Source organism: Brassica rapa, chromosome A03, assembly GCF_000309985.2.
Source record: "Brassica rapa cultivar Chiifu-401-42 chromosome A03, CAAS_Brap_v3.01, whole genome shotgun sequence".
NCBI lineage: Eukaryota > Viridiplantae > Streptophyta > Magnoliopsida > Brassicales > Brassicaceae > Brassica > Brassica rapa.
The window spans coordinates 9,184,469-9,199,161 of record NC_024797.2 but is presented as its reverse complement, the minus strand read 5'-3'; the positions used below and the strand labels follow the sequence as shown (position 1 = coordinate 9,199,161).

The following is a 14,693-nucleotide window of genomic DNA, read 5'->3' as shown; positions in this document are numbered from 1 at the left end:
CGTGCTCTGTCGGAAACGAGCAGCTTATCTTTCAGACAAGAAGGCTAATCATTCATTCATTGTAAAAAAATTCCCAAAAATATAACATGTATATAAAAAGAGTTCTATTCTTCTGCCCTCAAAACTTCTAACAAGTGGTTGGCTTTAAAACAAATTAACAAGAACAAAATAGGCAACTTAACTTAGAGCTCATCATGAGACTCATCTTCCTCCTCGGTTGCTGATTCTCCACCCGCACCGCCTGGTGCACCACCTGACCTCTGGTAAACAGCGGTGATGATTGGGTTACACACTGCCTCTACTTCCTTCAACTTCTCGTCATACTCTTCTTTCTCCGAGTTTTGGTTCTCGTCAAGCCACTCCAACGCCTCTTTCGTCGCTGCTTCAATCTTCTCCTTCTCGTCTGCTTCCAGTTTGTCTGCAAGCTTGTCCTTGTCGTTCACTTGGTTCTTCATATTGTACACGTATGTCTCCAGGCTGTTCCTCGCGTCGATTCTCTCCTTCACCTTCTTGTCTTCCTCTGCAAACTCCTCTGCCTCCTTCACCATCCGGTCGATCTCTTCCTGGCTCAGACGCCCCTTCTCGTTTGTGATTGTGATCTTCTCTGATTTACCACTCGCCTTGTCCTCTGCTTTCACGTTCAGGATACCGTTCGCATCCACTTCAAACGTCACCTCGATTTGAGGTGTTCCTCTTGGAGCCGGTGGGATTCCGGTGAGGTCGAAGTTCCCGAGCAGCCTACAGTCCTTGGTGAGACTTCGCTCACCTTCAAAGACCTGAATGGAGACGGTGGTCTGCTGGTCTTGGTACGTCGTGAAAACCTGAGACTTCTTGGTCGGAATAACTGTGTTTCTCGGGATCAGTTTTGTCATCACTCCTCCCACGGTCTCAATACCCAAAGTGAGTGGCGCAACGTCAAGAAGAAGGATGTCTTTGGTCTCGTCACCGCCTTCTCCGCTCAGAATACCACCCTGGACCGCCGCACCATAGGCAACAGCTTCGTCGGGGTTCACACCCTTGTTTGGCTCTTTCCCTTCGAAGAAGTCCTTCAACAGCTGCTGAACCTTGGGGATCCTAGTGCTTCCACCAACAAGAACAATCTCATCGATCTGACTCTTCTGAAGACCAGCATCATCCATGGCCTTCTTCACTGGTCCCATTGTCTTCCTGAATAAGTCATTGTTAAGCTCCTCGAAACGAGCTCTGGTGAGAGGCTCCGAGAAATCAAGACCATCAAAGAGGGACTCAATCTCTACACGGACTTGGTGCTGGCTACTAAGAGCTCTCTTGGCTCTCTCACATTCCCTGCGGAGCTTACCAAGAGCCTTGTTGTCTTTGCTGATGTCCTTTTGGTGCTTCTTCTTGATCAACTTGATAAAGTAGTCCATGATCCTGTGGTCAAAGTCCTCACCTCCCAAGTGAGTGTCACCATTTGTGGAGAGAACCTCGAACACTCCGTTATCAATGGTCAAGACACTGACATCAAAAGTACCACCACCAAGGTCAAAGACAAGGATGTTCTTCTCACCACCCTTCTTGTCAAGACCGTAGGCAATAGCAGCAGCAGTGGGTTCGTTGATGATTCGGGCAACATTGAGACCAGCGATAACACCAGCGTCCTTTGTAGCCTGCCTCTGGGCATCATTGAAGTAAGCTGCAAATAATAAAAAAGAATCAATAAACAGTGTGGGTGTATTAATTTATAAAAACGAGGAGGAATGAGAAAAAGCAAACCTGGAACAGTGACAACAGCGTCCTTGATTTTCTTGCCAAGGTAAGCCTCAGCAGTCTCCTTCATCTTAGTCAAGATCATGGCACTGACCTCCTCAGGAGAGAAAACCTTGGTCTCACCATCCTTGATCTTGACTTGAATGTATGGCTTGCCATCCTTGTCCACAATCTGGTAAGGAACAAGCTTCCTGTCCTTCTGGACCTCTTTGTCCGCGAATCTGCCATGACATTAAAAGAAAGCAAGAATATAAGTAACAGTCCATAAGCAATGGAATGAATTAAAGCAACATTTCAAAAGGGAATGCACTTACTTTCGGCCAATCAATCTCTTGACATCAAAGACAGTCCTCTCAGGATTAACAGCCGCCTGGTTCTTAGCAGCCTCACCAATGAGCCTCTCATTGTCAGTGAAACCAACCCAGGAAGGTGTAATACGGTTTCCTTGGTCATTGGCAATGATCTCAACGTGACCATTCTTGTAAACACCAACACAAGAGTAGGTAGTACCAAGATCTATCCCTATCACTGTTCCCAACTTGGTAGCCTCTTCTTTAGCAGTGGAAAACGCAAACAAACATCCTGAAACATACGTACATATACATTCCAACTTGTCAATAATCAAAAAACAAATCTCCCAAAACCTAATGTTCACAACACACTAATCCAGTAATTCATCCATCACAGACAACAAAAACAGAATCAGATCTCACAAATAACCATCTGCCTACTAACAAATCTCACAACCTAATGTTCACACAACACTATCTACTACATGGATCACTATCGAACAAGATCTTGATCATATTATCGATCTTATACTTCAATCCATGCATCATTGTGAACAAAAACACAGGAACAGCGAAAATTATATTCAAATCGAAGAGAACAAAGACACTTAGATCACTCACCGAAGAAGATGATCGCGAGAACAACGGTGCCGTTTGCTCCGAGTGAGCGAGCCATATCTAATGCTTGTGTATTCGAGCTCTCTTCTCTCTCTCTCTTTGGATCTCTCCTCTTCTCCTCCTTCGCTTCTGTTTTAAAAATTAGTTACATCGTTGGGAGCTTTTTAAGGGAAAATCACGAAAAGTAGACTTATGTCATTGATGATGACGTGGACCAATGATATTGCGACGATCTACGGCATCAGCCAATCAGATCGGGTTTTATGTTGGAATAATCGTGGCCGTTGGTTACATACTACTAGTCTACTACGTTTCCTTTTTAAAATCTAGATAATGGGCTTTCTTTTCTTTTTCGTTTAGGCCCATTGTAACAATAAACGGGCCGGCTTAAAGTTCCAACCAGTATCCGACCCGAAACGAGATCTTGGATCCATGACTCCATCTCCTCCCTAAACCCTACACACCACTCTCTTCCTCCGTTCATGTGAGATTGAAAGTTTCAGACTTTCGGAACACAAAGACTCTACAAACAAAACCCATTTCAGATTACGAGAACCCATCTCCTTGTAATGGCGTTCATCTCCAGATCTAACCAATGGAACAAAGCTAGGGTTTTTCTCTCGCTTCCCAGATCGTCACACTCAGCTCTCCTCTCATCCTCCCGCTTACTCACCTCCACAACCGAAATCACCGAGAACCAATCCGAAAACCCAGAACCCAAATCACCCGAGACGAAGACGAGGCCGCCGCCGCCGCCGCCGCTCAGGGAGAGGTTCCAACGAGGTAAGCGTCAAAACCACCACGAAAAGCTAGAGGACACGATATGTAGAATGATGGATAACCGAGAATGGACCACCCGGTTACAGAACTCGATCCGAGATCTCGTACCCGAGTGGGACCACTCTTTGGTCTACAACGTCTTGCACGGCGCCAAGAAGCTCGACCACGCGCTCCAGTTCTTCCGTTGGTCGGAGAGATCGGGCCTGATCCGACACGACAGAGACACGCACATGAAGATGATCGAGATGTTGGGACAGGGACAGAAGCTGAACCATGCTCGTTGCATCCTCTTGGATATGCCTGAAAAGGGTGTGCCTTGGGATGAGGATATGTTCAAGGTTCTTATAGAGAGTTACGGCAAAGCGGGGATTGTGCAAGAGAGTGTTAAGATCTTTCAGAAGATGAAGGAGTTGGGTGTGGAGAGGACGGTTAAGTCGTATGATACTTTGTTTAAGGTGATTCTTAGGCGTGGGAGGTATATGATGGCGAAACGGTATTTTAACAAGATGGTTAGTGAAGGTGTGGAGCCGACTAGGCATACTTATAATCTAATGCTGTGGGGGTTCTTTTTGTGTTTGAGGTTAGAGACTGCTTTGAGGTTTTATGATGATATGATTAGCCGTGGGACCTCTCCTGATGTTGTTACGTACAACACTATGATTAACGGGTATTGTCGGTTTAAGAAGATGGATGAGGCTGAGAAGTTGTTTGTGGAGATGAAAGGGAAGAACATTGAGCCTAGCGTTGTGAGTTACACTACCATGATTAAAGGGTATGTTGCTGTGGAGAGGGTTGATGATGGGTTGAGGATCTTTGAGGAGATGAGATCTGTTGGTATTGAGGCGAACGCTACGACGTACTCCACGTTGCTGCCTGGTCTCTGCGATGCAGGGAAGATGGTTGAGGCTAGGAATGTGTTGAAGAGTATGATGGCGAAACACATTGCTCCTAACGATAACTCCATTTTTCTCAAGCTGTTGGTTTCTCAGAGCAAGGCTGGTGATATGGCTGCAGCCACTGAGGTGCTTAAAGCCATGGCTACGCTGAATGTTCCAGCGGAAGCGGGACACTACGGGGTCTTGATCGAGAATCAGTGCAAGGCTAACGCGTACAACCGCGCTGTCAAGCTTTTGGACGTTCTAGTTGAGAAAGAGATCATACTGAGGCATCAGGATACTCTTGAGATGGAGCCAAGCGCTTATAACCCGATCATCGAGTACTTGTGCAACAATGGCCAAACGTCTAAAGCAGAAGTGCTTTTCAGGCAGCTGATGAAGAGAGGTGTTCAAGACCAAGATGCCTTGAACAATCTTATCAGCGGACACGCCAAAGAAGGTAACCCTGATGCAAGCTACGAGATTCTGAAGATCATGTCGAGGAGAGGTGTCCCTAGAGAGGCAAACGCGTACGAGCTCCTCATCAAGAGCTACATGAGCAAAGGAGAGCCTGGAGACGCTAAAACCGCTTTGGACAGCATGATAGAAGACGGGCATGTCCCGGATTCATCCCTCTTCAGGTCAGTGATTGAGAGCTTGTTCGAGGACGGTAGGGTGCAGACGGCAAGCCGTGTGATGATGATCATGATAGATAAAAACGTAGGCGTGGAAGAGAATATGGATTTGGTTGCGAAGATCTTGGAAGCTCTGTTGATGAGAGGGCATGTGGAAGAAGCGCTGGGGCGTATCGATCTTCTGAATCAAAATGGACATACAGCTGATGTGGACAGGCTGTTGTCTGTTTTGAGCGAGAAAGGGAAGACTATTGCAGCGTTGAAGCTGTTGGATTTCGCGTTGGAGAGGGATCTTAGCTTGGAGTTTTCGAGTTATGACAAGGTGTTGGATGCGCTTTTGGGAGCTGGGAAGACTTTGAATGCGTACTCTGTTCTGTGTAAGATCGTGGGGAAAGGAAGTGGGAGTGACTGGAAGAGCTGCGAGGAGTTGATCAAGAGCTTGAACCAGGAAGGGAACACGAAGCAAGCAGATGTTCTTTCTAGAATGATCAAGAAGGGACAAGGAAGCAAGAAAGAAGACAATGTTTCTCTATAGAAACTTGAAGTGATTCTTTTTTTAGCTTTCAAAAACTTTAATCTCTTATTGTTTCTCAAATAAATCCTTTTTTAGAAACTTGTTTTGAAGGGATACGTTTGTATGATTCAGTGCTTTTTGATAGACTGTTTCGTTTTGTGAGTGGTTCAATGATGTTTTGAATTGGATTTCATATTTTTTTTTTGTTGTGGCGCAAATTTGATCTATGCTGGAACAAGAGTTGCAACTTCCATTGGCTTTTAGTTGAAAAAATCTTATCGTCACATAGGTTGTTTTGCTTTGGCACGAGACATGCCATCTCCACTGTCCATCCAAAACTTAGACGGCTCATATCTCATCTCACCCATCACTTCACTTCATTTAGTAGAGAGTAGAGACCGTCCAATTAAACAATAACCAAACACAAGTAATTCAAGTGAGAAAAAGCAACTTTATCACAGAAATTATATTTATAAGATTTTCAATTTATAATAAAAAAATACGGAAGCATACTAAAACAACTAAAAGATATTTCTAAAAATTTAAAATGTAATTGAAATATTCTATAAATACACTAGTAGGGGTGTATTGAATTACATATTTGGAATTATTTAATTTACAATGATTTTTAGATGATTTTAGGGGAATAAGGAAATTAACATTAGCTTGGTTAAATGTCTCTGAAAACTTTTGTGAAACTATGATATTTGAAGTTTTATATTTTTAACTAATAAAGTCTCTTCAGATCCATTTCATATTAGTAAATTGAGAAATTTAAGTATATAAACAAAAAAAAACTATATTTCACCAACTAACCATATGATCCTCTTTCTCTCCTCATTTCTCTTCCTATCTCTCTATCATTTATTACAAAACTAATATTTTTCTAATATAGTTATTTAGCAAATTAACCCTAGTAAAATTTAAAATAAGTTTAAAAATCTGTATTTTAATACAAACCAATTAAAATTCTAGATTAAATAAACCCTTAGACATAGCATTCCAGAATATTGTTTTCCTATGTTTATGACCTCTGAGAAAGAAAAAAAAAAACTAATACTGTATAATATTATTCGAATAAACAGAACCTAAGATATTAGCAAAAAATAAGTTACAGGTAATATTTGTAAATAAAAATCAGGATGAGACATTTTATGCAAAAGCGCAAAGAGTTTTTTCTTTTCTCATTTCGCCCATAAATAACAAACACTCTGCGTCTTATCTCCACTCTCAACCCTATCTCTCTCTCTCTTCTCGTCCTCCATGGCTGCTTCAGCTTCGTCCCTCGCTCTCTCCACCTTCAACCCTAAATCCCTTCCTTTCTCCATCTCCAAACCCGCCTCCACTCCCCTCCTCCCTCCTTCCGTCTCCTTCAAACTCAACTCCCAATCCATTTCCCTCTCCATCTTCGCTTCCTCCGCCGCGTCTCACTTCCTCCGCAACGTCGCGATTACAGATGACTTCAGCGTAGAAGAAGAAGAAGACAGCATTTTCTCCGATGACGCTGCGCCGCCTCCGCAGCAGGAGCAATCCTTCTCTGCTGACCTCAAACTCTTCGTCGGTAACCTCCCCTTTAACGTCGACAGTGCTCAGCTCGCTCAGCTCTTCGAGAGCGCCGGAAATGTCGAGATGGTTGAGGTATGAAAGAAAGAATCATTCTTTATGCTTTTTGAAGTGGTTTATGTTACAGTCACAATGGATTCCGACAAGAGACAAGAGATTGGTTCTTTTTGTTGTTGTTAAGTTGAGATTAGCTCATTTGTCTCTGTAGTTAATGTTATGTTACAATGGGATTCCGACAGGAGACAAAAGATATGTTCTTTTTATTGTTGTTGTTGAGTTGAGATTAGTTCCTTTGTCTTTTGTTAGGTGATCTATGACAAAGAGACAGGACGAAGCAGAGGTTTCGGGTTCGTGACTATGTCTTCTGTCTCTGAAGTTGAGGCAGCTGCTCAGCAATTCAATGGCTATGTAAGAAGATATCTCTCTCTCTCTACCTTATGAAGTGTTTTGTTGGATGAGTGAAAAGCTTTAAACTTTGTGTTGTTGGTTCTTATTGTTTAAGCTTTTTCTGGTTGCAGGAGTTGGATGGTAGACCCTTGAGAGTGAATGCTGGTCCTCCTCCACCGAAGAGGGAAGACTCTTTCTCCAGAGGTCCCAGAAGCAGCTTTGGAAGCTCTGGTTCTGGATATGGTGGTGGTGCTGCTGCTGGTTCAGGAAACCGTGTTTATGTCGGCAATCTCTCATGGGGAGTCGATGACATGGCTCTGGAGAGTTTGTTCGGTGAGCAAGGAAAGGTTGTCGAGGCTAGAGTCATCTACGACAGGGACAGTGGCCGTTCCAAGGGTTTTGGGTTTGTGACGTACAACTCTGCTCAAGAGGTCCAGAATGCCATCAGAACCTTGAATGGCGCTGTAAGTATCTGCTTTTTCTAACACTTACAATGCGATCATTCAGAACATATTTTGATATACATTTACTGTGGCGTGTGTAGGATTTGGACGGCAGACAAATAAGAGTCTCTGAAGCTGAGGCTAGGCCTCCAAGGCGCCAATTTTGAGCACCACTTTCCTATTCTCATAAACGCATTTTCTGAAGGGTATGTCTTAACCATTGTGCTTATAGATGGATGGCCCTTTTTGCATTAACGACTGATTCATCGGATTAAATTGTAATGTAACAGGCGTGCTTCGAAGCAAATAGAGTTTTGTGAGAGGATGGCAGTTTCGGACCGTACTAAGCTTTTAGAAACATATGATTAAGATTTATAAGTAAAGAGCATGTTCTCGTCTGTCTGAAAGCTGCCATTGACTACTTTGCTTTGGTTTGATTTGGGCTTCTCTCTATTTTGTGGTCTCTTCATAATGAATGCTTCTCTATTTAACATCCTAGTCTCTATGTTTTTTTTTTATCCTCTGCGTTTATGAATTTGATGAGAACACGTTTGAAGACCACTGAAAAACACAATAATTCACGCAATCTAACCGGAGAAATAAAATGTTGTGGAGTAACTATTTGGGTCGAAAATTGGTTAAAGAGAGATCATTCTTTGCCTAGAGACGTAAAACTCAAAGTTGTTCAATACCTTGAGGCCCCAGCTTGTACAAATTGTTTTGAGATGGGTTCTTACAAAGCCCAAATGTTGAATGTATGCATCTTTGAATAGACTAGAATTTTTGATAACTGCTAGAAACCTTAGACCCTGTATCAATCTCTATGGAGATTCATCATACAATAGGTCAACTAAAGTGTTGGTTACCTAAATCTTACAACCAAACTAACCAAATTATATTCAATTTCGTAATATTCTAGTAAGTTCATTATACCCTTATTATATATACGACACCTAGATACTAGATAGTATGATATATATTATCTGGATAGAGTTTAAAGATTGTTATATGTATACGTGTAATAATTTAGTTTTGCTGAAACGTGAAAGATACACTTTGGAAGTAGTTTATGATGATGAAGGGCTCGCTTGCTTCCACTGCTAATTCACGTACGTAGTTCGCTTGGTAATGATTTTACCCACATATCCTTAGTGTCTTCCAGGATTAAAATCATTATATTTAAGGCTTCTAATGTTGTTCCATACTACGTCGTACGTACAATCTCTCACAACAAACATGCATGTTTCATGTTTGTTATATATAATGGAGTTGAAAATGTTATGGAAATTTAAAGTCCTAACGAAAATGTTGTGGAAAAAAACATTGGTGTAGTTAAAATCGCTACAACATTTTATTTTTCATCCTCTTTCTGCGATATCAGCCTATATATACGGGTGAAACTATCGCTATACGCTAGAGAAGATATCGTATTCTTGCTTCTTCATCAATTAGAAGACAATACAAGAAAAGAATTGCTAGAACCCGCAATGTGATCAACGAATAAGCGAAGCTGCTCATGCTCACTTGTTCACAATCAAATCAGCATATCGTGACGTCATGCTTGAAGCGATCATTTCATCATATCGTATCTTGATGATGTTCATAACATGTAGACACAGCTCTAGTACTCGTCTCTCTTGTATACCATTTGAAGGAATAAAAAAGATGTTGAGAATTGAGAGAATAATGGTAGAGATAAAAATATAAATTTGTTTCTTTAAAGAAATCATGAAATGACGCATTTTGATTCTTTTTTTTAAGTAATTACGATGGAACATGCAGACAGATGAGTTATGGGACCATAGCTTTGTGTTTGGTCAGCGCAAGTAGTAGACCCACTTTGACTTATGAACCTCAAACATTGGACATGAACATGTTTCCTTCGCTAAAATCCTACAACACCCATTAACCCCTTAAGGACCATATTTCAACCTTATATGTATCAAACAGACTAATGTCGATGCAGTACTTTTCGACATGTCTTATCAATTCGATTTCATGTCTAAAAGGAAATATAAAGCTTAATCACTATTTCAGAAAGAGGATTTGACATAAAAATATTTTCCTGGTTAGGAAAAAATATATATACGATATTTCTTTCTGTCTCTCGTAAAATATACGTAGATCGCTATTGTTTTGACCAGTTGAAAACCCAAATTCCCTTCACAGTTCATACCGATTACTTGTTGGTTGAGAACTAGTGGAAACACAAACGCAAACGGCAAACATGAACAAAAAAAATTGCAACCTTTTATCACGAAGAAGTTTGTCTGCATGATTTTTTTTTTTTTGTAACTGATTGCATGAATTTTCTCAAAAATAAATAAGAAATAGTCACTTTTATATTGTTTATAGGGAAATGACGTTCGTTCTTGAATTATCCCCCTCTGTTTTAATATTACTGAATATTATTTCCTTTTGTTTTCATTAAATTTCTGACATGTATAGCACATTCAGTTGAAACAATAGACGAACACAATGTCAAAATTAACTGTATGTAACATATTGTATGCTCTTTTAAATTACTATACTGATTAATAACATGAATGCAATTTTGACTATATATACAGGACAATCCATATAAATGTCTTCGCTTTAGGTAACGGAGCTACATTAATAAACAAATCAACTCCAAAATATGCTAACCTTATTTTTCAAAAAAAAAAATGGTAACCTTGAAAATTTTGACTTTCTTGTTTAAGTAACATTGTAAAAATGTATGTAAGATGGTTTTCAATGTTGAGGGAGAAGATGCATGGTACGTATGGTGTGGTAACATGCTGTCAATGAGAACATGTGGGGTAAGTTTCAACTTTCAATAGTTGACCAAAAAAAGTTTCAGTAAATGCATGGTTTATTAGATTGGGGTAATAAACCTAAATAGCAACTAACTAACATCTGCGATTGATTGATGTGGGGGTAGTCTAATAATCTAATTGGTTAGTACTTAGTACTATAGTTAGTGATAAGTGAAAATGCGATAGATATTTGACTTTTTAGCAACGGTTTTAACTGTCCTACACTTCATGACAACAACTAAACAACGGATTTGTCCCTTTCTGACCTTTGACTGCCCCTTTTGACCATTTTCAAACACATGTTCTTTTTTTCATTTCCTTTATTTGTGGATTTAGCGTCGGTCCGTAAGAAAAAAATAAATAAACAAGATTGGGGTTTTATTTTCGGTTCAAAGCGGTAAATGCTCTTTTTGGTAAAAGCCATAACTAAAAAATATTGTCGGAATCATTTCAACCTTTGCTCAGTTGCTGATGGTTAGGCTTTAGAAAAATTAAAATAAGTTGATAAACCAAAAAACAAAAAAGCAAATATGTAGAGGTTTCGAGTTTTCAAAACGTCTTAGTATGTTTCAGCGACTAATCAAAGCGTATAACAATAATATACACCAATGCACATGCATGTAGAGTGTAGACACGATCCGTTAACGTTTACCTTTTAACGAACCAAAACACTATACTCAACAGATAAACGAACGTATATCACATTCATTCTTTATCCATCAAACAATTTTCAAAAAAAAAAAAATTAATTCGACGGACATTCGACAATCAACGGAACTATGGGTCCATAATTCATCTAAGATTCTAAGCAAATCTACCTTTTGAAGACGCCAAACAATTCCCTCTTTGTTTTTTCTGCATTTTTTGCTCTGTTTTTTTCATTATCTTTTTGACTTTGAATGTCTGATATGACTTTGAAAACTTGTTGGTTTTATTTGAATGAAAGATTCTTAGGAAAAAAAACAAAGGGAAAAGCTTACCAGCCTTTTAATTATAACTAGGTAAAGAACAAAAAGTAATAATAGTGCTTATATTTGTTTTCAGTATACTTAACACTCAATTAGATTAAATTGAGCATTTGTTTTTGTAGGAATGAAGAATATTCTAACAAGAATACATATTTGTCAGATAGAAAGTGTGGAGCATCTCCTTCACATGTATAGAACTTGATCGGTTTGTATTATACTAATTGCTTGCCTCACATTTGTCGGCAAAATAATTTACTCGCTTTATAACCAAGTTACTCTACAAAATCGCATTGAACACTTTTAATAAGAATCAATTTCGTTAACTGAAAGTAATTATAAAATGGTCAATGTTCACCCCCAAGAAAAGAATTAAATGTCGCCGAATTAGTTAAAGTTTCAGCTTTTAGAACTTTCTAATTTGAACTGAAACTCTTTATAAACTCTTTATATTTGAAAAATTCAAAAGTTTAAGCGAATGTTGACATTTTCTAATTACACAAGGATGAGAACTATTAAGAAAATTCAAAATTCTTTACTTATGAATACTTAGAATCCAAAATGAACTACACTTATATGGCAACTAATACTTTATTAACAAAAATGAACCCGTTAGATGTTCGTTATTGTTAACTTATTATGTAAGTCTTTGACATCATGTAAAATCGTTTGAAGACAAATATTACCCTTTTGTGCAAAATATAAAATATTTCTTCAAATTATATCCATTTTTCAGGTTGTCTTTTTCTTTCTGTACAAACATATAATTAAAAAGATTCAAGCATATCTAACGGAAACGTGATATCACTACCATCGTCATGGTTATTATCATAAAATAAAAACAAGACGACAGTGAAAAACCCAAGAAGAGTGCGGAGGGAAACTAGTGAGAGAGACAGAGATAAATGCGCATGCAGATACTAATACACACTAATCTACAAACAAACTTTTTTATTTATAATCTCTATAACCCTACCTAGAAGGAATGGGCAGCATCTACTCACATCTTGGGATTGCAATTAAGTTTTAAAAAAAAATACTCACACGCTTATACACATATACTAACAAGCAAAATGATATTAATAATATTGTAAGTGTTTGCTTACAGTTAATAATAATGGGGTTACTGCCATTCGAAGCCAACAATTCAATAGGGTTATGATATATAGGCTTTGAATGAAACTTTTACTTGATAATCTTAAAGAGAGCTATATTTTTCTTAACTATGATTTACAACCAATCTGCGTACTAACACTTGGATATGTTCAGTTTTAAATAGAATTTTCTACCAGCTCACTGCAATTTATGTGTATTATACACCTATATTATAATCAACACGTCTAAGTTATCTTCGGCCACATAAATAATTTTTTCAATTTTTCTTTCTAATATAAATTGTAGCATGGGCGTGTATACTTGATTCCGAAGTTCCTATATTAGTAAGGATGTTCAAAAGAGGAAACTTATAAAAGAATCCAACATCATCAACAAAATTGAAAAGGAAAAAAAATATAACAAATGGATTATCCATTAATGCCTGCTATATAGTATATCTTAGATCATCTCCTACCCATCCTCTACTTCTATCTCTATATTTTCCCCCAAAATAGAGAAATTCCATTATAGAAGTAAAAATACTCCAATGTATGTCTTTATAATAGAGTTCCTAACTAAGTTGCTTTGGCCTAGTGGTAAAAGAGCTTCAGCTGAAGTACCCACCCCTGGATTCGAGCCTTGGTCACTGCGGAATTTATATATGGGCTGCAGCGTCCGAGACCGAAGACCGTTAACGGTGAGCCACCTGGTGACCTTCGGGTCCATGCTCCTTCGGTCTCTAGTCTGGACCACCACGGTGGGACCAGAATACTCGGTTAGCAAAAATATAAAATAATAGAGTTCCTTTATTTATAAAGAAAAATATAGAGATATGTTATTTTCACTTCTAAATGTAGAGGAAAAAGTAATTTTTTCTCTAAATTTTCCTATAAAATAAAAGAACTCTATTATATAAGCATACATTGAAGTATTTTCAGCTCTATAATAGAGATCTTTATTTTAGAGAAATATATAGAGATGTACATTGGATATGCTTTTAATTACACAAGAGACGGGGAAAAACTTTTTTTTTTTTGTGCACCCGATGGGAAAAAGCTAAGAACTCTATTTTCATAATATATACAAAAGGCTAAAATGAATAGAGGAATAAAAAATTGGAGCAATGTTTTTTTTTTGTCAAATGGAGCAATGTTTCGTATGCAAAAGAAAACAAGAAGAAAGGTTGTCTGCATAGGGAGGGTGAATTGGGGTACACTTGTAATAAACGCCATAATTCGCTTCGTGTTTCTTATTTCAACCATCAATGGCACAGCTCCATATCACAGACACCATCATCTCATTAACTTCTTCATTCTATATATAAATCTGTAAATAAATGTGTGTATATATATATTGGTGTACCCATAACACATCTACATGGACTTATTTTTGGTTATTTGTTTCTGTGTTGTTTGCATGAATATCAGTAAATAACGTTTGTACCCATCCTACACTGTCCAGATATAAGCTGTCCATTTTTTCCTACTTTTTATATAGAAAGTGAATTATTTGTCCAATTCTTGATAAAGCGAAAAAGCGAGGAAACTTTATCACTGAATCAGTTTAAATAGATTTTTTTAATTGGTCAGAGTTTTCTGTAAGAAATATCGCATGAGGGCTTTATTATATATGCATAAAAGCAAATGACGTCATAAGAATAACATAGTAATTTGTTATTTATGGCATGATAAGTATCATCATGATGTTCACTATTGTAAGTTCTGTTAGTAACTTTCATTATTTCACTAAACGTACCATGGTGTTCAGTATTGTACGTTCTGTTATAGGCCGTGCATTTTTTTACAGGGCCGTGCATTTTACTTATCTAGTATGCTTTTTATAAAATTAAACATACAAGAAAGTTAATATATATATATATATATATACAATTTTTTAATTTTTCTTTGTACATATTTTTAGCCGTAACTAAAAACTGGATTTTAGTGAAATTGATGCACATACATGTGATGTTACCGAAAACCAGTTGCGTCTATAAATTTAC

At 38.3% G+C, this 14,693-nt stretch overlaps 3 protein-coding genes across 3 annotated transcripts; 2 read left to right on the top strand and 1 right to left on the bottom strand.

Moving 5' to 3' along the window:
- Nucleotides 1–29: 29 nt before the first annotated feature.
- On the bottom strand, nucleotides 30–2,892 carry LOC103857669 (mediator of RNA polymerase II transcription subunit 37f). The gene is made up of 4 exons (XM_033287722.1): nucleotides 2,640–2,892; nucleotides 2,043–2,310; nucleotides 1,735–1,949; nucleotides 30–1,654 (listed from the first exon to the last, which is right to left on the bottom strand). The coding sequence occupies exons 1-4, from the start codon at nucleotides 2,692–2,694 to the stop codon at nucleotides 183–185; spliced, it is 2,010 nt and encodes a 669-aa protein (XP_033143613.1). The 5' UTR covers nucleotides 2,695–2,892; the 3' UTR covers nucleotides 30–182.
- Nucleotides 2,893–2,967: 75 nt separating this feature from the next.
- Nucleotides 2,968–5,643, top strand: LOC103857668 (pentatricopeptide repeat-containing protein At2g37230). Its single transcript, XM_009134888.3, has one exon. It carries the CDS (start codon nucleotides 3,206–3,208, stop codon nucleotides 5,459–5,461), a length of 2,256 nt encoding a protein of 751 aa, XP_009133136.1. The 5' UTR covers nucleotides 2,968–3,205; the 3' UTR covers nucleotides 5,462–5,643.
- A 1,008-nt stretch (nucleotides 5,644–6,651) lies between these two features.
- On the top strand, nucleotides 6,652–8,351 carry LOC103857667 (RNA-binding protein CP29B, chloroplastic). Its single transcript, XM_009134887.3, has 5 exons — nucleotides 6,652–7,078; nucleotides 7,310–7,411; nucleotides 7,522–7,854; nucleotides 7,935–8,039; nucleotides 8,124–8,351. Exons 1-4 carry the CDS (start codon nucleotides 6,704–6,706, stop codon nucleotides 7,998–8,000), a joined length of 876 nt encoding a protein of 291 aa, XP_009133135.1. The 5' UTR covers nucleotides 6,652–6,703; the 3' UTR covers nucleotides 8,001–8,039; nucleotides 8,124–8,351.
- Nucleotides 8,352–14,693: the final 6,342 nt, after the last annotated feature.